Here is a 20,542-nt window from a genome sequence, read left to right on the forward strand (position 1 = left end):
ACAGTCCTGCTTTACTCAGCATCCTCTCCTGCATCCCTGGCTTCTGCCCCCTTCCATCCCCATTATGTGTCTGTCATTTACACAGCAGGAGATACCTTTGATTAAAAAGATATCCATGATGATAAAAACATTCAGGCACCTCTAAGTATCATCTTCTTAAGTCAGCCAACATTCCCCTGAAATTCTGTGGGATTTTGGTGTCTTTGTCCCTTAAGAGAATAGGACTCTAGGAAACGTGCCTCTGAATATTTGGCCAGTGACACATTTGCTCTAAGGGAATAGGTAAGTGTGTTAAGGAAGCAAGAGGCTGGAGCTAATCCACGTTCCCTGCAAGGCAGAGATGTTGCAGAGCACTAGCAAATGTTTCTTCTGCAGACAGCCATGTCAACAGTTAACTTCCCTTTGTTTCCATCCAAATGATTAAGGTTAGAAGCTTGCCTGGTGACATCACCAGAGTTTAAACATGCTGGATATGGTCCAGGGAGCCAAAGTTATTGCTGACCCCATGTGTACTGATCCCCTCCACAAGTAGCTGATGTCTGCTCTCACTTTATGAATTATTTAATGGGTTAAAGATTGGTCAGATCTTCTTTATGCAACGTACAGCTATACAGTGGGCAGGAGGACATAAACATGCATTAACAAGGTTAAAGTCATATACTGTAACTACACTGTTTTCAGCTTGCAGCTTTATTGACTTAATCACGCCAGCACCGCAGCCAACAAATCATTAAATCCATTCCATTCTTCTGCTGGTTACCAACCACAAAAACAGAGGCAGGCAAATCTCAGAGGGGGTGGGGAGCGGCGGCGGGGTGCAGGGCAGAGAGAGAACAGTGGGATCACTATGGAGTGCTGGCTGGGCTGTCACTACCAGCACAAAGACGCCAAATCTGTCTTTACGGACTAAGTGGTTTCATGGTTTAAAGCGACACACTCATTTGTTCCTGTTTTGCAATGGTTATAAGAAAGAAGAAGGCGAGGGGGAGGAGGGATAAGAAGCAAACTGAGCTGCTTCGTGCCGTAACAGTGTGCGTGTGTGTGCGCATCCTCGCTACGGAGCTCATCTGTAAATACAGCCCAGGGCCAGGCAAAGGGATGGGGCACTCGTTGCGCCCAGGGGGGCTTGGGCTCCTCACAGCTGCTAATCTGCACTGAAATGCAGGCATAATTAAGAGTTCAGGGTAGAGAGAAAAGACATGGAGCATTAAATCAGGCCTTCTATTGCCCGCCAGGAGCAACTCTGGCCACAGCCAGCAGTGGGAGAAGTCTCTGCTTTCACACTGAAGTAACAACTTCACTTTGGAGCAAGTGCTTCAATTTCTGACCTGTAACTTTCCATACCCATGTCCAGGCCTCTCAAGAAGCCCCCTGATTGTCAGCAGTGCAGGGAATACACGTGCCCACAGGGGATGGCCAAAATGATACTTCTAGGTGGTTAATTCAAGACACCCAGGTTTGAAAATGGAGCTGTCAGCTTATCGGTTCTGAACCTGTAAGATCTTATTTGTCACCACTTCTGTCCCCATTCATTTCTTGATGGAAATAATCTCTATCACCATAAAATACAAGTGGCTTGTTTTGCTCAAGGGAGCATCATGTCATCATGTGCTGCTCCTCTATGTTACAAACAAGCTGTGGAGGAAGAATTCAGCATGAACACTTGGAAACCTTCAAATATCAGGATGTTATTGATAGGGTTTATTGATGATGACACTGCCTATTTGCAAGCTTTCCTCCACTGAGAGAACATCACAAAAGCTCCCCCTTTCTGGGGAAGACCCAGCTGCACCAGGAGATTCCTGGCTCATTTCTATTACAAAGAGCAGAAGCCAACAAGCTCCCTTTTCTTTACCTCCTCAGTATAAGCTGTTTAGAGCTCCCTCGATAAGAATAACCTGGATTTTGCCATCTTACCAGTGCAGGGGCTTAGCAGATACATTTGCACCTTGTCCTGAGATTCACCACTACAGACCTGTTAGAGCACCACCATTATTTGGTTTTACAGTTGTTTTCTCTAGACCAAAACAACCCTTCTTACAGGTCAAATGCAAACCTTGCCTTCTGTTGTTTACTAGTTACCAGTTCCCTATCACCCAGAGATGTCTCCTGGCTCCATACATTGTAAATAAACATATCATTACTCCATGCAGGAGTCAGCCAAAATTCCTCTTGGAAACAACTGCCAGAGAAGAACCTGTCCCCCAGCCACATGCCTGCAGTAACAAGGCAGCAGAACACCATCAAACATAGTTCTTTCCAGCCACCACACTGCAAAACCAGCCAGAAACAAGCTTTCTGAGAGTCAGAAAGTCAAGGATTCAGCTATTGAAGGAACTTAAATGACACTCAACTTCAGACTTTGGTATATTGGATCAGCACAGCTGCTGCTGCTTCCAAAGACGGAGAATAAAGGTACATCCAGCCCACAAGGGCCAAGCTCAAGTGTGTTGTCCAGGCTTCCCTCACCCATTCACCATATCTCAGAGGTGCACATTAGGGTGAGGTGGAATTACCTTCTAAACATCTTCTCCTCCACTGGCCACAGGAGGAGCCTAAATGATGGAAGCAGGAAGATGACCCAGTCCCAGAGGCAGGCTGACAGTAGAGAGCACTAAACCCACATCTCAAGTCCCAAACCAGCTCTTTACCACTCAACTAGTTTGCCTTTAGTCCAGGGGTTCAGCAGCCCTGGCCCCAGAGGAGGTGCTCAGAGGGGTTCCCTTCACCCTGCCCCTGAATCCCAGCTTCACAGGCTTCCACCAGTGGAGGCTTGTGTGATGGACTCATCAGCCTGAAGAGCATCTTATCACTGCCCTGTGCTTATCAAGAGAACATGGAAATGTGGAGGAGGCTCCACCACCACGGTCAATAGCCAACAAGCTGTTTCAAAGGGAAGCGACAGTTGTGGTGATGTTTTAGGACCAGCACACCCAGCCAGGAGTAACACACCAGCTGGGCTATTTATAATCCCTGATTCTAGAGCCTTAAAATAGCACTGCTTTTATTTTTACATTTTTAGGCACACTTGTATATTTAAACAACTCCATTTGCAGGCTCCACATCAGACATCACTGTCTCTTGGAAATGGGAGACAGCACTTCATGCCTCCCCACTGAAAGGAGAGGTGAACTTCCCTCGCCCCATGACCCCTATCTCCTTGGCCAGTGTGATTAGAGTCCCCAGGCCTATTTCCACATAGTTTTACATATAGTCTGGCTCTTCCAAATGCACAAATCAAGGGCCATACAGCATCTGCCTGCAAACATCCCAATACAGCAGAGCTCAGACTGCAGTACATGGCCGCATGTGTGCTGCTCTTACTAACAGACACTGCAAAGTCTCTGAGGGAGTTAATGGGTCCTACAATAAAGCAATCCAGATTGTTTGTGTTTTTCTTCACAAACAAAGGTCAATATACAGAAGCATTCAAACAAACCATGGCTGCATGTCCAAAATGAGAGCTCTCTACAGCCTCAGCACAGGCACAGCTATTCGTTCTCTGCTCCCCAGCCCCACAACGTACCTTGGCTGGCACTTCTTAATGACTGGAGCATCCATTGTAAAACAATCCTAAAATACTCAGGCAGGAGAAACAATTCCTTGCACAGTCAAGGTTCGGGCAGATTGTATAGGTGTCAAATGGTAAATTGTTAGGTGTTTTGTTCTAATTGCAGAGTTATTTATACCCTGGAACTGGTTATTAACATAGGAAAAAACCAGAACTTATTCTTACCTGTAATTAAAGGGACTACAATGAGACTGCAAAAGCATGGATGGTCTCGCCAGATCACCCCTTCCTTCAGGACTTACAGGAGGAGGAACATTAAAGGCCCCATCTTAAGATACTTCAGCTGAGAGCTTCAGAGGGGTCAGGTTTGACACATGACCCATGATTTCTATGCTGAGCCTCACCCCCCAGCACCCCTTCTCCTGTCTCTCGCCACAGGAGGGGATGCTTTTGGGAGAGGGTACAATCCCACCCTTCCCTATCAGCAAATCCCTTCTGACCAAGTGGCACACGCATAGGACGCATCCTGGATTTGGCCTGGAGTTGCATAACCATCCTTGTTAAATTCAGGATTAACAGGTTATATTTTCATTTGTGAGATTGTTATCTGCCCTGAGAAAGGTTTCCGATTTCACCAGCACTAATCAGGACGCCACAATGGATTTCCGGTCTTGGCAATGAGGCTCGAGAGCCTTTGTACCTTGTGGAGCCGGTTTTAATTCAGATCTAACCAGCAGAGCTCTTGTAAGGCTGCATGTTGAACAGAATAGGGAAAATAGTCACTTACATGCTACTGTACCTTTCCTCTAAATCCATTTCTTACAGACACAAATGCCTCTAACCACCAAAGCACCTGGTACCCATGCACCTTTCCAGGAATGACACCCTCCATCTCTCCAGTGGCCCTGAGCCAAGATCCCCATTATAGTTCTGTGCCTTACAAATCTGCACTGGTTACCTGTTATGCTGTAAAGGATACCATAGAACATAAGCAGCAAACATGTCCCATATCAATAGAGCAGCATGCCATGACAGCCCGTGCTCCCAAACAACACTGGGCTGTGTGCCTTGCCTCACACTGTTGGCTCACCGGGCATTCCATGTTTAATGCTCTCACCCAGACACCACACTCTGAGAGAGGATCTGCAGTTGGCCCAGGAGAACAGCCAAGTACGAAACTACTGATGCCATAATTGTAACTGTGAGGCCAAACAGACTCCTGAGAGGGATAATCTTTGTGGACAGAGAGGGGGAAGGCTCACTGACAACTGGCTTTACCAGATGAGTAAATGAGACCTGGGTTATAGCCTTCTTGTTCTCCCCCTGCCTCCACCCCCAAGGACTGTGTGAGTCAGTGGAACCGGAGGGAGAATGTACACCAAATTCTACAAGTGCAGGAATTAAAGAGACATGTACAAAGCTTGCCTCTGGCGCTTGATACCAGCTGCAAAACTGGGTTAGCTTGACATTGCTGCTGGAGGTGAACAGACCCAGGAAGGCTGGCTAAACCACAGCACAGCAAAGCCCCTCTCTAAAGCAGGTGAGCTGAAGGCTGACAGCGGCCTCGGTGCTAGGGCATGAAAACACGGTTTTGGGTCTTTAAATCCAGGATTGGAGTCAGAGCAATTAGGAAAACAAACCATTTCCTGAACAAACATGAGGTTCAGACAGTTTGGGATGATGAGATACATGCAAATCTGTGAGTCTGGCATGAGCCCGTTTCTAAAGGGCTGAAGAACCCTGCAAGCAATCCGAGTTCATAAAAGCCTTCCCTTTAATAGTCAGGTCAAGAACATCTCAGTGTCGAGACTCCTTTACCAGTGAGAGCACCAGCAGATCACCCCCAGCTGACATTGACGCTGCCTGGCAGCAGCTCCGTAACCGGTATCACAGCTCCGAAGAGGAAATCTCGGATGTCTCGTAAATCCTGCTGCGGGGAGTGCCACATCGCAGGGGGCTCCTTGTGTTTGTCCACTCCAACGGGATGCCAGCAATGACACCCTGTGACACCACCCAAGGCATCTGCCCATCAGTGCCCTGTCCCAGCCTGCCCCTTGCCACAAGCAGCAGTGTACAACTAACCCGGGACAAAAGCATAAATCACTGGGTTACACCAAAGAGTCTTCTTTCTTTCCTTAATGCTTTCCTTTCTCTTCTCGTCTGCTGCTGGACTTGAGGGGAGGATATCAAGGCTGATAAAAGGAGTCCAGAAACCCTTGACACATCTCTGCAAGCTGGGGAGGTTTCCTTGGGGTAAGAGCTGTGGCTGCACTGGGGTCAGTGGGGAGGAGGGAGAGGAGGGCTGGGGAGGGAGAAAGGGAAAAAATGAACAGCTGCAAAGCAATTAAGCCTGCTTCTGCCTTACTGTCCAAAGCAGGAGGCAATCTAATTCAGCCTGGTGCCTCTCTTCCTTCAGCCGTCTGGTGCCTGCCTGGGATTCAGGAAAGGGGCTGTCTGCCTGCCCACTTTGTCTGCTGAGCCAAAGGGGCCCTTCCCAGCCACAGTTTCCAAAGGAAAGAGATCTTGGCTGGCGGTGGCTCTTCTCTTCTGAGAAAAACATGCGCTGAATGTAGTGGCAGCAGCTTTATAACCCTCTCCTGCCCTTCCTCAGCAAACAACCCAACTGGAGCTGGAGCAACAAAATGACCCCGCTGGCTCCTCCACTCAGCACTTGTCTCCCAGCACAATGAATCAATTAGCGTCCAATCATTATGGTGGTAACTGTATCTTTCACAAGCAAGATTTTATATAGAGATAGAATAGGATGTTTTCTGCTCATTTCCTTCCTGTCATTCTAATCACGAGCTACTGTTAAAAATACAATGCATTTAAAGTCCATGATATTCTCAAGCATGTGTTCCAGTTTCCCAGCTGAATAGCTGCACTTCTGTTTTCTGCACCATAAAGGTGCAGCAATAAAGGGGGGGCCCATATGCAACTGGGTTAGAAACTCACACAGGGCATATACAGGTCATCTAATTTCCATGTTCCTAATGTCAGGGATTACTTTAATTCCTTCTTCTTGCCAGCTGTTTCAGTTTATAATCCATGGGGCAGGACTCCTTCCAGCATGTCTAAGGACGTACTTGTTCTTCTCTTTCTTCAGAAACTGGCAAAAACGTTTTATTTGGAAAATGTTAGTGCAGCAGTAAAAAGCCTTTTAGTACCCAGTTAGAAGGAGAAAATAGGCTCTGTGAGGAGAACAGAGTACAATTCAACTTTACTTTCAGTTCAGTTCCACAGTAACCTAGACGGCCGGTGGGTACCTTCCCTCTAACTTCAGTAAGGCAGAAATAGGCAAACCCATGTATTTTAAATGCAGCTAGAGAGTGTTTCATCTTATGAAAAGCCTCAATACTGTTATCATAAGTAGACTAAAAAAGAAATCAGAGTGAGCAAGATTTTAGCTTTCCATACTGGCAAAGGCTTTTTAAAGTAAGAAAAAGTAAAGTAAGAGGAAACCTTTGTAAGCTAAAGCACAGTACTTTTATATAGTGTCAACCTATAATGGAGCTGTACACCTAAGTCATGAGTTCATTTCTAATCTTACTCCACATAGGGTCCCTGATAAAGGTCACAGTTCTTTTTAGAATTAAAATTTATAGCCATATAGATATATGCCACCTATGTAGGAATAGGAGGCTCAGGCTCTGGAGTGGGCACAAAATGGATTTGTCTGTTTCCCCCTCACTGAAAACGTTTTTTCTTAATAAAAACAGTTTTTACTAAATGGCATTTTTTAAAGTAAAATACAACATAAATAAATGTTGGGGATTTAGACAAAGTCCTAAAACACCAACAGGATAACAGCAACATGTCTAGCAAAACTTTTTCCAGTTAAAGATTTACCCCTATTTCGGGACCACCACACAGTCTATGGTGATATTACCAGTATTTCTCTCTTCTTGCTGACCTTAAGCACTCTTAAGCCATTAAACACATAATATTTTCTGATAATAGAATGCCATTCACATTTCACTAACAATATTTCACTTTAATGAGATATGAACCTGCGCATCAAATGAGTCTACCTCAGTCTGAGACATATTAGCACGCTTTGGGGACCTGCAGAATCACAACTGACATCAAGAGCCCGACGCTATTCCTGGAGAACTTGTAAGTCCTGGTTGCAGCAATAGGAGATGTGTAGGATTGCAAAATCAGATGTTAATCTGCAGCGAACAACACAGGTATGGGCAGTCTGCATTTTTGCCTTAAGCAAACAAGACCCAACAAGACAATTAATGAGAGAAAGCAGCACCAGTTCTAACTGCACATATAAATAGGCATTAAAACCAACTGTATTCCTCAAGTGAGTCATTACACCGTGAAGAAAACTTTTACAAGAAACTTCATGTTGTTTACGAATTTCCCCTTTACTTTTTGGTTTTAATTCTTTCCTTCCCACTCACAACACGTTCAACCAACCTAAACAGAGCCACAGAACCATCGGTATTCACTCTGGCACCTTCAGTTAACCGGTTCTCCACTTTTCCTGCAGTCGACTAATGCAATCTAAACACGGACCTTCTTATCAAACTAAGACAAGATTACTCAGCTTTCTCCTGGCACAGAAAGACTCGGTGTTTTAGATCCTGGAGGCTGCTCCCTGGTGCAAGTTGAGTCCGGGTGGTGGGAATGGCTGCGCTGCCTTCGGCACTTCCCTGTGTGGCATGAGGCACAGCACTATTACCAAGGCAGGGACGAAAAGGCAGGAATAGCTTAATTCCAGCTCTAAATGAGCTCAGCAGGGAATCTAAACAGTCAAGTCAATTGCCAGAATCTGCACTTTTCAACCTCGTTCTGCTCCTTTGATCAGACTGAATTTTGAGCTACGGCGATTAATGGACTAATAGAGGAAGTCACAGGGTATCTCTTGGGAGAAGAAAAAGAGGAGAAAAAAGTACCTCATTCTTGTTATACATCTATTCTGCTAAATGCCACATTTCTACTTAGAAAACTAAAATGCTGACGTGGAAAGTGTACTGACGGAGCCAGAAAGGAGGGGAAAAGGGGGCTGTGTGAAACAAAAATTAATGCTCATATGATTACCCATTCATTGCTTAAACATACCCTTCGGAGCAATGGTAAAAGAAAGCAGACTATCCAAATACAAGTGCCATGTAAACTACCCTTCAATCCAGTACGGTAACAGTTTATACTTAATAATGCCTGAGAGTAAAGGAAATATTAAAGACATTTATTATGCAAAGAGAAGCTTCCAAAAGCCCTGAGTATTTAATTAGGGAAAGAAATGGGTTTGTGTAGGACAGGGATACATACTGCTGCTATCCCAGGATAACATGTCCTCATCTTTCTGGAGAGGGAAGAAACAGTCACAAAAGTCTTTGTTAAGAACTCGTTTTTCCCCATTCGCTTTCATTATTGCCATGCCTGAGACGAGGGGGCAGCTTTTCTTCCTGCAAGGGGCAAATGCTTTTCACAACCCATGACTGCAAAAAAGAAACCAAATGCCAGAGGACTGCAAATAATCACTGGACTGATGAAAATATAACTTATTCAGAGTTTGGCTTGTGTACAAACTGCTGGTACTAACTCCCAGGAAAAACAAAACCAAAAAGCCAAAAAGAATCCAAATGTAAACTGGAGCTGATATAGGAACAAGTGCTTCCAACTCTCTCTTTTTGCACTAATATGCCATTGCCAATGACAACTGTGCCCTTTGCTGCATCCTGCTCCTCCACCTTTAGTTTTTCTTGAGCATACAGACTGTGCACATACATGATTCACTCTGCTCTCAGAAATAATCCTGTCATTGTCCTACAATGACCTCCCACTGCACAAATTTAGGTGCGTGTGTTTGAATCCTTACAAGATCAAGCTATTACTTGGCTAGACTAGGATATTATACTATTTTGTCTGCCTTACAGGGCTTACCCTCTGTGAGTCTCTCATCAATTCTGTAAGAGGGAAAAATAGCTTGGCACAGCTTGTCCATAACCTGCATGCACATCTGTGTCTGTCTGACACTGATCTAAGGTATCACTTCAATAAGAAATGTTAAATAATTTTGTGGGTTTTATAGAGAATATTATTTATGTTACAGTAATGCAATTTTTTATCTTCTTCTTTTAACATTCCCATATGAAAAGGGTTAAATTGTAATATAGGATTACTTTTGTCAACAGTAGTGCTTTTTAAGAATTACATACTGATAATGGTAGTATTTGCCTTTCTGTATGCTATCAAAAATTAAACCAGATATGCAATAAAGTGATTATCCTTCAAAGCCCTGAGATGCTATATTCTGATTGTGGATTTCTATCAATTATTAGTGCTGGCTGCTTGAAATAGTACAAAGTGCTCAAGAAAGAAATATTACACAGCCAGCATGCCAGACTGATACACTTCCTAAATGTACAGTTTTGAAGACAGCTCATGATAGTGTTTGGCTTTCAAACCTTAATGTTAACAGCTTTGATGGGGCTGCTTCTAATTTGTATTTAAGACCCATTACCTCTTTCTCTAAGCAGTCTCTGTGAAACATCATTTGTTCTAGGGGGATATTTGCCATCCAGCACAGCTCTGTAATGGCCGTTAATTCACACCATTTTGCTTGCTCCTGTATTAACCAGCAAACTGTGAATCATCCCAGTGTTTCCAGACTCACAGATGCACGAGGGAACCACCAAGGCCAGTTCAGTTTCTCTCCCCATTCAGACATGGAGACAATATCAGTTCCTGTTTACAGCTGTGGCTTTGTTTTCCCCCACCCACATGCTGAAATTTCTCCAAAATGCCCAAAGAGAAGAAGAAGAAAAAACAGAGACTGAGTTCATTTTACCAGGAAAGTTATTTCGAGGTATTGCATCTGAAAGAAAACATGTTTGTACTCTTACTTGGTGCGCAGCCTTCACTGCAGAGAGGCAGAATGACTGAAAGCAGGAGGACACAGTAGGCTGCTCCAGCCACCCCACCCTGCAGAACGGCGCCAGGCACACGGGTTAACAGCATCTATGGGACTCCCTTATTTGTCTGTTTGCTTTTTAGTCTAATTGTTAAATTAGGCTTTGGTCCTGTAACTGTTTCTGCCTGGTGGAAATGCAGATGTGATTTTAGGCTGCTACAAGACAATACCAGGTAGATGCCACCCCCAAATTCACGGGTACAAACGGTGCTTTCACGGTATCGCTGCAAAAAGTATTAAAGGCAGTTGTTAATGTAAGCATCACATTTGAGGCAGTAAGAAGGGCATGGTTTGGGGGCACATTTACTGAAAGCCAGCCTGCTTTAGTTCAAAATAAGTGCCCCCAAAACTGTCATTTACTAGGAAAGATACTGGAAACACAGACAACAAAAAACTTATCTTCCACAAATGTGGGGGAAAAGTGGAATTAAGATGTTCTGATATTAATGGGTATATTATTGGGTATATATATATTATTAATGGGTATTAATGGGATATTAATTAAAACAGCACAGATGAAACAAGTTGGGTATACAATAGGGTTATAGAAACCATTTCCTCATTGCTATTCAGCAGGAGACTATGCCATGAACGCACCTTTTTAATATAAGAATTATGGGTGCACTAATTGTAAATGAGGATGCAAGTAGCATGTTTTGCCCATCAGCAACCACTGTTCATGTTGTTATTTTTAAGAATGATACACAAGAAGGAAGTTATGGCATTCATTATGAAGCCAAACAGTGCGAAGGTCACTGAGTCTTCCCCTAGATTCCTTGCTTGTTTATAGCTTCATTGCATCTAAGGGCACAGTTGAGGAAAAAATATGTTCAAACCCTTTTGCTCAACTCTTATTAATGTAAAGATTTGTGCATATGGATGGATTTGGGTTTTTTGTGGTAACAAAGAAACAGAAGAGGTTCCTCGGGAAAAAAGAAAGCAAGAAAACCTGCAGCTGGGGCCTGATTCAGATGATGTTTAGCCCAGGGGAACTTGTGAATACGGCTACCAAGCTGCCTAGAAAACCCAAGAGAAACTGCCCACCCAGGCTGTCAGGATCAGAGTGGTTTTGGTTCAAATGGGTACCAGAATATAGTTTCACATCAAATGAATCACACACTTTTTAGCATGATATCACCACTGTAGAGGAGTTCCTCTCCCACCGTGCACTGCAGAGCAGAAGGAAACAACTGTCTGTTGCTTAAAACTCAAAACCACAGAAGCAAGAGAGGGTTTTTTTGGGTTAATGTAGAACTTCTGTGTGATGCACACTCTGCTCTGCTCTCCCCATACAGAGCTGGGGGCTACAACACTGCCACACAGCTTGTGTCCCGGGCACCAGGGAACCTGTTAAAGCATCTTGTCAGGCTGAAATGCAATGCCTTAATGAAATCTAGGAGAAGTCACATTTCCATCCACATGTTCACAGCACAAGAGTACTCCTTCCTCTTGTCTTTCACCACCAAAACCCTGGACAATACATAAGCCCTCCCTCCACCATCGCTTCATAGTCCTGCAGGTAACAAAGACTGTCTTCACCTTCCAGCACCCTTTTCGGGTGTTTATAGCACCTTCCGTGTCTCTTTCTTTCTTTCCAAATGGACATTTTTGTCCAGTGTAAGATTCCCATATATGTCCATATATTCCCATATATGTCCCAAGTGTTAAATTGCTGGCAAAACATCTTCCATTTTATTAAACAGGTCATAACTAAGGGAAAGACCTGTCTGGACTGAGGAAGGTGCTGCAGCTTTGGTTTAGTGTTCATATTAATTTCAGATCCAAAGGAGGGTGATGGTGAGGTTGGGGAGGATGATCCCCACGTGGTGTTCAGAAGGGTCTGGTCTATTTACAAGCTTCTCCTCTGCAGACTGCTCCCCATAATGATGTGCTATGTGGTGTCCAAAAGCACTTTGAGCACAACAGATGGCTAAACTGGAAGGAATGATGAGTGCACTAGGCAGAGCTGCTAGAAATATCAGTGTCTGGAAACATCTTTAAATACAAGCCAAAGAACTGGGAAGGTTAAGACATGGCTACAAGGACTAGACCATAGCAGGGAAATGCTTTGGAACACCTATAACCTGAGAGATGATGACAATACAGGTGATTTAAAACACACTGCAAGAAAAGCAATAGGCGAAGAAGGTCAGATGTGAACCCAGATTTTATCTTGATTACTGTTCTGAAAACGCTGCGTTGCTGTTGGCATGTTGAGGCCAAGCACCCTGTTCCTTTCCCAAGTTTATTCCTTACTTTCCAAAACTCATCTTTCAGTATGTATTCACAGGGGAGGAGAAGGGACAAGATGCCAGTCTGACAGTAACAGTCAAGCTCCTTTCAGCCTCTTGAACACAGGGAGAATCTCCAGTCTTGGGAAAGGTAACAACGCAGTTGCAAGTGCACAGATAAATAGGAATTCAGAAATGACCATTCAAGAAGATGTTTTTACATCTGTGGAGAGGTCAGACTCTAGGCTCGGCCTTATTGCTCTCTGTAATCCAGATTCATCACCAGCTTCCTTTGTTCGCCTATTCAAAGGCACTTAATTAGCTGGAGGGCTTGCTGCTTTGCCTTCAAAAGCTCTCCACTCCCACAAAGGCTTTGCTTTGGTATTGTGCTACCATTGCCTTTTGAAACCAAATCTGTTTTACTTCTCCACAGCATTAGTAAAAGAAAAAAAATCCACCAATATCTTAAAAACTTTTTTTCCAGGGAAAAAAGAGGAGAGGGAGAAACAAAGACAAATACCATCAGTTTCATTCATAGTGGCTTTAAAGTAAGTTTGACACTTACAGAAGAAGGGGGGATGGGGATGAAACTGCAGATGAAATCTGACCAGTATTGATGGTCTTACTAGTAACACATGATACTGTAGTTGGTTTATGTGTTAGGAAGACTCCTTGTGACAACATGGAAATCCCAAATAAAACATGATTTTCCCTGTACTTACAAGAGGACTGTGTATACTTAGATGCTGTGTGGGCTGTGCTCTCTGCTTCTCCAAACTCTTAATCAATCTGCATCAGAGCTTATAAACCTGAAGTGCTGCTGAATCAGAACAGTCTCACCTATCAGTCATGGTGCACTGACTTTCCATGGGCAGCAATAACCTCACACAACACAGGACATCAGGAATCAGCCCCTGGAATTAACTTTTCTGTTTATATTAATATAAGAACCAGTACAATTTTGTACTCCATTATATCTATTTAACCTTTGACTTCCAAGCTCGGGGTCAGTTTGTTCTTTATATCTGTACATTTCTTCACTTTTGTGTCTATATTTAGGGAACTCATGCTCAGAAACAAGACTTTTGTCTAATTCACTCACAGGAACTCCCCTTTTCCCCCCCAGTATATTGAATCTTGCTCAGGGGTTTTGGTCTTTCTCTGCAACCTATAATTTACTCTGCCAACTCAGATACTGTATTGCTGCTTTTACCACAGTTAAATAAACACTGTCAAGTCCTTTTCAAAGGTTTTCTTAGTCTTCAGTATGCTCTTCACTATCTCATATACTGTCCACATGTAGTAAAATACAACTATTTTTGCTGCAAATTATACTATTTTTCTCTCTGTCTCTTTTCCTATCAGTTTTCCTCTGCCATTATTTTTGGCAATGGAGCTGAAACAAATATACCCTTCACTGACAATCCAGTATACAAGTATCTGGATGTCAGCAGGAATGCAGAGGGCTCTAAGAATAGCACATTCAGTTCCTCCAGTGCAAGCGGAGCTCAGAAATGCACAGTGTGTCCCACCCAAACAATGGCTATTTATTAGCTACATCCCCCCAACAAAACAACCTTTTAAGTTGTGTTTTGGTTTCCAGCATCTTACACACAGGGCAGTGGGCAGGACTGTCCCTCCTCCCTCAGACCCTCAAGTCTCAGACAAACTTGGGCTTGGAAAAGTAATAGGCACCCAAAGGGCTTCTTTTATTCCAGTCTTAAACTGCAGGGATCACCCTTCATTTTCCTGCCCTCAGGGGAACCCTCCTTTCCCTTCACAAAGACCTCTGTCTGTTCTTATATTGGTGAGAGCAAAAGAAGAGCTCTTCTGGAAGCGGTGATGCAGTATCAGCATTGCTGAAGGCAGAACTGGGCCCAGTGTATCTGACATGCCAGAATAGGAGATGTGCAAGTCCAAACTGTATTTAGTCAGGAAAATCAGGGAGATACCCAACCATTCAACCTGCCTGGGCAAATGCAGCTTTTCATTCCCCCAGAAACAGCCAATAAAGTCAAGTGGCTAAGCTTAAGCACAGAAAACAGTGATAGTTCTGAAGACTATCTTTGACTCTCTGACATTTACTACTGTCTTTACATTGTGGATTTATTAGTCCAGACCTTTGAGTGTAATTTCACTCAGCAAGCGTCAGTCCTACATGAGTAAAATGAAAACCTGTACACATTCACAAGAGCAATGTTAGCACCACCAGGCTTTGCAACATCACACAACGCAATCCGTCAGTGCCTCAATCAATATCTGTCAATGCTCAACAATAAAGACATAGTGCTTCAGAGGGGAAAAGATTAGCCCTTATCAGATTTGCCAGTTGTCCAGGCAATACAGGATCAGGGATGCACACTGATTATGCTGAAGAGATACATCATGAAGTACAGGAGTGGTAGAGCTGCAGGTAGTAACCCAGCTTTTGGAATGCAGAGTCTTTGCTTTAATACACATTGAAACAACAGCAAAAAGCTCATTCCGGGGCTGTGTCCCAGGGCTGCTCTCTTCCCCATGTTGCTCTCTGCCTGCTACAAGGATCAGATTTCATGGTTTATTGTTCTCTCTCCAACTGGCCACCATCCACATTCTTCCCCTTCACAAAGCTGCACCTCTTGCTCAAAAGAAGAAAGCACTATGCTTCTTCTTGTGAATGTTAGTCACATTTACAAACACACACACACACATAGAGCAAGGGGATGACTTCCAAGCATTCCAAGGAATGCTGCTGGGTTTCGCTGAGCAAATTTCTGTGAATGAGGCTGAAAAAGGCAACTTCCCACCAGAAGGTTACTAATTTTTGAAGATGGTGAAGTTGTGTCCCCTGTCTTCTGAACCCTTAACGCATGGCCTTTAAATGAAACACTGTTCCATGCTTGAAAAGTCACATTCATCACCCGCCTTAGGAAGGAGATGCTGCAAAGCTCAAATTCAGCTCTGGGTACACTGCTGGAAATGAAAACCACAGTCATTGGAACTACTTTCCTACAACAGAGTAAAACTGGTGCACAGCAGGTCAGGTCCAAAACTTCAGTATCAATGTCTCAATGAAAGTAAGAACTCTGTTGCAGACAAATAACAGCTCAACATGCTAGAGTCAAAGCAACACAGCAAATACACCTGAATTTGAAGCTTTCCCACCTAGAGTATTTTTTTCCATGTAATTTTTTCTTCAATTCAGCAACTCAGGGTCCATTTTCTTCTACAAGATCTGCAGTAAAGTCATTAAAGCCTAACAAAATGCTTCACTCCTCAACATCCACCATCTTTCTTCCACAGCTCAACAGACTGTACAACTGAAGCACTGGCATCTGGTGTGTAATTATTGTAGCATAAGTGTTCCTTGTGAAATGAGGGAGGCACCATAAGCTTACCTAACTAGTCTGAAAATGTAAAATGCTCATCACCTGTAATCATTGCCTTAACTGTCCTTGATCTTTACTAATAGCCACTGGATTATAACAACTCTCTCCAATGGTGAGAATCAGCTAGAACACAGCACAGGCAGAAAAGGAAAGTTGCTGGAAGAAGGGCTATTTTGGCCAATTAAAGAGACTCAGTGCAGGAATTCTTTCCCTTTTCTTTTGGCTAATCAGTGATGGAGGGGTTCAGAGGTGTAAGGCAAAAATGCAAAATGCAAAGCAGGGAAACTAGGGCACAGGAAACCTCAGGAATCCAGAGGGATGTGGCAATTCCACCCAGCAGCAGAGCCAGAAAAAAGAAATATGCTCAAAGGTTATGGACACACAATCAAAAGCAATCATGTTACTGGAGTTAACAACTTACTAGCCATCATCTGAGATGCAGTAAAGCACCATGAAAGTATTCTTCAGCCACGCTGCTCCTGACCAAACCATCTGATAGGCTGTAATACATGAAGCTGCAGCAACTTACTCATTTCAATCTCACTGCCCATCCATACTCTTAGATCCCAAGCCAGAAAGACCCTCTGTTTTATTTGGGTCCCTCTGCACACAAACAGGCTCTTCACATGCTTATAGCATCATAACTGCTTCAGGCCTTCATTAAATTAGGGGCCTTATATTGATAACCCTTTAAAGTGAACTATCCATGCCATATTGTTACATGTTATGTATTTGGATAAGCAAATTTGGAGAGTCACCAGTCCTGCCCAGTTGTCTGTATTGAAATACTGAGTACTGAGTGTGCGCAACTTGGAAGATAGTGACTTGATCCTAAAGTGGCACAATGAGAATGCACCTCATTGATTTACTACAAAGAAACTGTAACTATCCCAGTATTTCTCATTGCTACCATAAGACGAGGTTATACCAAGTCACCTACATTGAAGAAATCCACCTCTGTAAGAACCACTCACTTAGCAGTGAAGAAGAGCAAAATAATCCAGGCTCTGGAGCATATTCCCCAGATAAGCACCACACTCTCCAGCAAATCCTAGCAAAGCTTCAGACATCAAACTCTGTTTTGCTGGGTGAGAAGCATTTCAATCCTTCATGAGTAGTTGGTAGAGCTCCTGTGTGTGCAACTAAGCAACTTGAAGGACTCTGCTTCCAAAGCTGGTTCAGTCTAACAAGGTAAGTGGCTTTGCTGGTGAGGTTCAATGTTTCATACTATTTTTGCTAGCAAAAAGATAGCTATTTATTCCTCATAGCCAGGCTGCTCTCAGACTGAGCCCCCATGTCCTTCCTTGCCCTGAAGTCCCCATTCACAGTGTATGTCTGATGCACAGTGGTAGGGGGTGGTGCTTCGTGCCTCTCCTTGAGTCTCAGGGAGAAATTGCTGGAGAGGAATCAGGGCTTTGTCTCACTGCTGCCAGCTGCATTTTTGCATTTACCGGCTGGGTTGGTATCACAGAGCAACAGAGGGTGGGGAATGGCCCTCAGCCAAAGCAGGGCATTGCTCCTGGCAAGTGCTAGCAACAGGTATTTCAAGTATACCTCTGCTATTCAGGAGCTGTACTGTTTGACCTGCTGTATATGGAGTCATATTTTAACTTCACTTCTCACCCCACCTGATCTTTTCTAGCCTCAGAAGCATAACACAGGGAGTAACTTCTTGAAGGGCACTAAGGAAAGATACTCTCAGTAAAAGATGATGAGAAACATATTACAGGAACATCTGTACAGCTTACAGTATAAGCTAACTAAGAATACATACAAAACATAGCTCCATGCTAGCTCTATGAAGAAAATTACCTCTATCCCAGTCAAAACCATCACAATCACCTCTACATATAAAAATAATCCATTTTAGTGGCATGAAATGTGTTTCGCCTAATGGCACAAAAGTTCTCCACTTGGCTAGAAGAGACAATGCACAGTGGAATTAAGGGACATCCCAACTAAAGAAATAAAGTTACTCTGACAACACCAGCACCATGTCATTGCCTTGTCCATGCATACACTGTGCACACCCCAGAAGTTCAGTGACGCCGCATTTGAAACACCAAGGAAAGTAACAATAAGAAATAAAACAACTCAGTATCCTCACGCAAGCCACGTAATACAGAAGAGACGTTCTCACCTGTCTGCTCTGAGATGGCAACGTGGCAGGCTGCATGTGCCTCTGCATCCGATGTGGCTGCATCAGCTGCCGAAACTGCTGCTGCAGAAACTGGCTGTTGTTAGTCTGCTGGGGTGGCTGTGCAGCTGGAGATGGCTGTTGCTGCTGCGGCTGTTGCTGCTGCAGGTAGTGAATGAGGGACTGCTGCCCTTGTCCTGCTGTCAGAGGTGGTATCTTTTGAGTAGCTGAGTCTGAGGCAAAGTGAGACAGTGGTTTGGTGTTATTGAAAGAAAACTGGTCTTGGCTAACAGGGCTGTCAGCCACCAGACCTGGCTGCAAGCTAGTGGATGGCTGTTGCATAATGATGTTCATATTTTTGGACTGGTTTGTAGTCATTGACTTAAAAAGCGAGCTCTGCATGTTCGTGGGGTTGCTGGTGGGAGTGATGTTAGAGATTAATGTACCTTGGGGACTGAAGGGCTGCTGATGCAGAGCTGGGCTTGAGAGCTTTTCTGGCCTGTACGGTGGAGAAGGTCCAGTATTTGTAGAGGCCATGCTGGCAACCAAGTTGTTCTGTGGACTTTTAATGTTGTTGGCTGGTAAGCTGGCTGCTGTCAGGGTGGGCAGCATGGAGCTCTGCGGGCTGAAGGGCTGCTGGTTCAGAGCTGGGCTGGAGAGCTTCTCAGACCCATAGGGAGGAGAGGGGCCGCTGGATGGGGTGCTGCTGGAAGTCATGCTTGAAAGCAGGGTGTTCTGAGGACTCTGAATGTTGTTTCCTTGTAAATTATTAGCAGGCATGCCAGATACCATTACGTTTTGAGGACTGAAAGGCTGATGGTGTGGGGATGATCCTGCCCTGTAAGGTGGAGAGAGACCAGGAGGAGACATAGTTGGCCAGCTAGGAGGCTGTACTTGTTGCTTAGTAGTAGACACCTGCTTGCTAGCTGCCAGCTGCTTTAGCTGCTGAGCATGCCAGTTGGAGCCAGGTAGATTGGGTAGGGGTACTGGAAGCATAGGTGGTGGCTGGTTCTTGCTCTGAGCTGCTGTAGAGATGGGTGATGCAACAGGTTTGCTTGAGGAAGGAACCTGGAAGTTGGCTCCAGCAGATGATGGTCTCATCTGAGGAGATCCTCCACTGGTCGGATTGCAACCCGGAGAAAAGTCTTTGTTAGCAACATGGTTCTCCAAGTGGGAGGTCTGTGGGGAGGACTTTGGGGTGGTACTTATGCTTGGTTGAGAATGACTCAGCCCAAGGGGCTCTTCAGCCTTGCTGCACAAAATCTTCTCCAGGTCCAGGTCATTGGGAGAAGGATCAGGCATTTTTGTCAGCTCTTCCAATAGATCCTGCAGCTCTTGGTCCACAGACTGCAAGCTGTTTCCTTTCTCATCATAGTGGACAATGGTATTGTTTTGCGCTCCTATTGATCCCTTCTGATTTATTTCGGTGTTGGGTGGCACTGAAAACGGGGAACCGATGCCACCACCATTTATGTGATTGTTTTCAAGGAGCACTGGATGACCTGCGACTCCCAGGGAGGAAGCACCGTGACCAGTGGAGAATGAAGAACTTTGCATCTCTGGACACGCCACATTCGGATTGGTACCTTGGCCCATAGCAAGGTTTACATCATCAAGACAAAGTCTTTTACTGTCATTTGGGAAGATGACATCAGGCACACCGCTGGAGGCAGGAGAGCTGTCATCTTCCAGTTTCCTTTTAATGGATCCCTGTAACTGTGAAAATAAAGAAGGAAGAAGAAAGGATCCATTATTGACCTTATTCTAACATGCTCTGAAGCTCCACACTGTAACACTGGGCTGGAGATAAAGAAAATTAAATCATATAATTAAAAAACCAATCATCTGAGACAAATTCAATCAGGATTTAAGTGGGTGCAACTTCACTGAAATCAAAAGAATTATAGTCAGACAAAGGCTAAATCTCACATATTGGCCTTACAACAGATGTTAAAACTATACAGTACTGTCTGCATATGAACTGTAATAGGAGTGTTTTAAATAGTTTCTGGTTCCATTTCAATTAAGACATTATACTCCCTGCACAGCAAACATGCTACATTTTTATGATGACATTTTTTAGGTCTAAATGGCAGATCTGTATGAAACCCTGGACTGTATTCAGTGACCTTCTGCCAGTGACTCAGATTAAATTCAGACCTGGGACAACTGAATTGTTTTACATTCTTTACGGGCAGGACATCTGAAATAACTGGCATACTTTCTAAACAAACCAAACCAAAACAAATTCTCAACTATCTATCTAAACAGACTTTCAAGCCTCCAACTCACAGATGTTTTGGATTTCAGAAACAGTAAATAACCTCTTAGTCTTTGTTTATTCTTCTAAGTCTAAGGCAGTATGGG

At 44.0% G+C, this 20,542-nt stretch overlaps 1 protein-coding gene across 1 annotated transcript in view; it reads right to left on the reverse strand.

Annotated features, from left to right (window-relative positions):
- The window catches only part of MAMLD1 (mastermind like domain containing 1), a 79,545-nt gene that overhangs the window by 13,050 nt on the left and 45,953 nt on the right, over positions 1-20,542 (reverse strand). The window contains exon 2 of the mRNA XM_031048259.2: positions 18,179-19,891. Within this exon, the coding sequence (XP_030904119.2) occupies positions 18,179-19,891 (1,713 nt within the window). The remainder of the gene's footprint in view (positions 1-18,178; positions 19,892-20,542) is intronic.

The sequence above is a fragment of the Melopsittacus undulatus genome, chromosome 6 (genome assembly GCF_012275295.1).
Source record: "Melopsittacus undulatus isolate bMelUnd1 chromosome 6, bMelUnd1.mat.Z, whole genome shotgun sequence".
Taxonomy (NCBI): domain Eukaryota; kingdom Metazoa; phylum Chordata; class Aves; order Psittaciformes; family Psittaculidae; genus Melopsittacus; species Melopsittacus undulatus.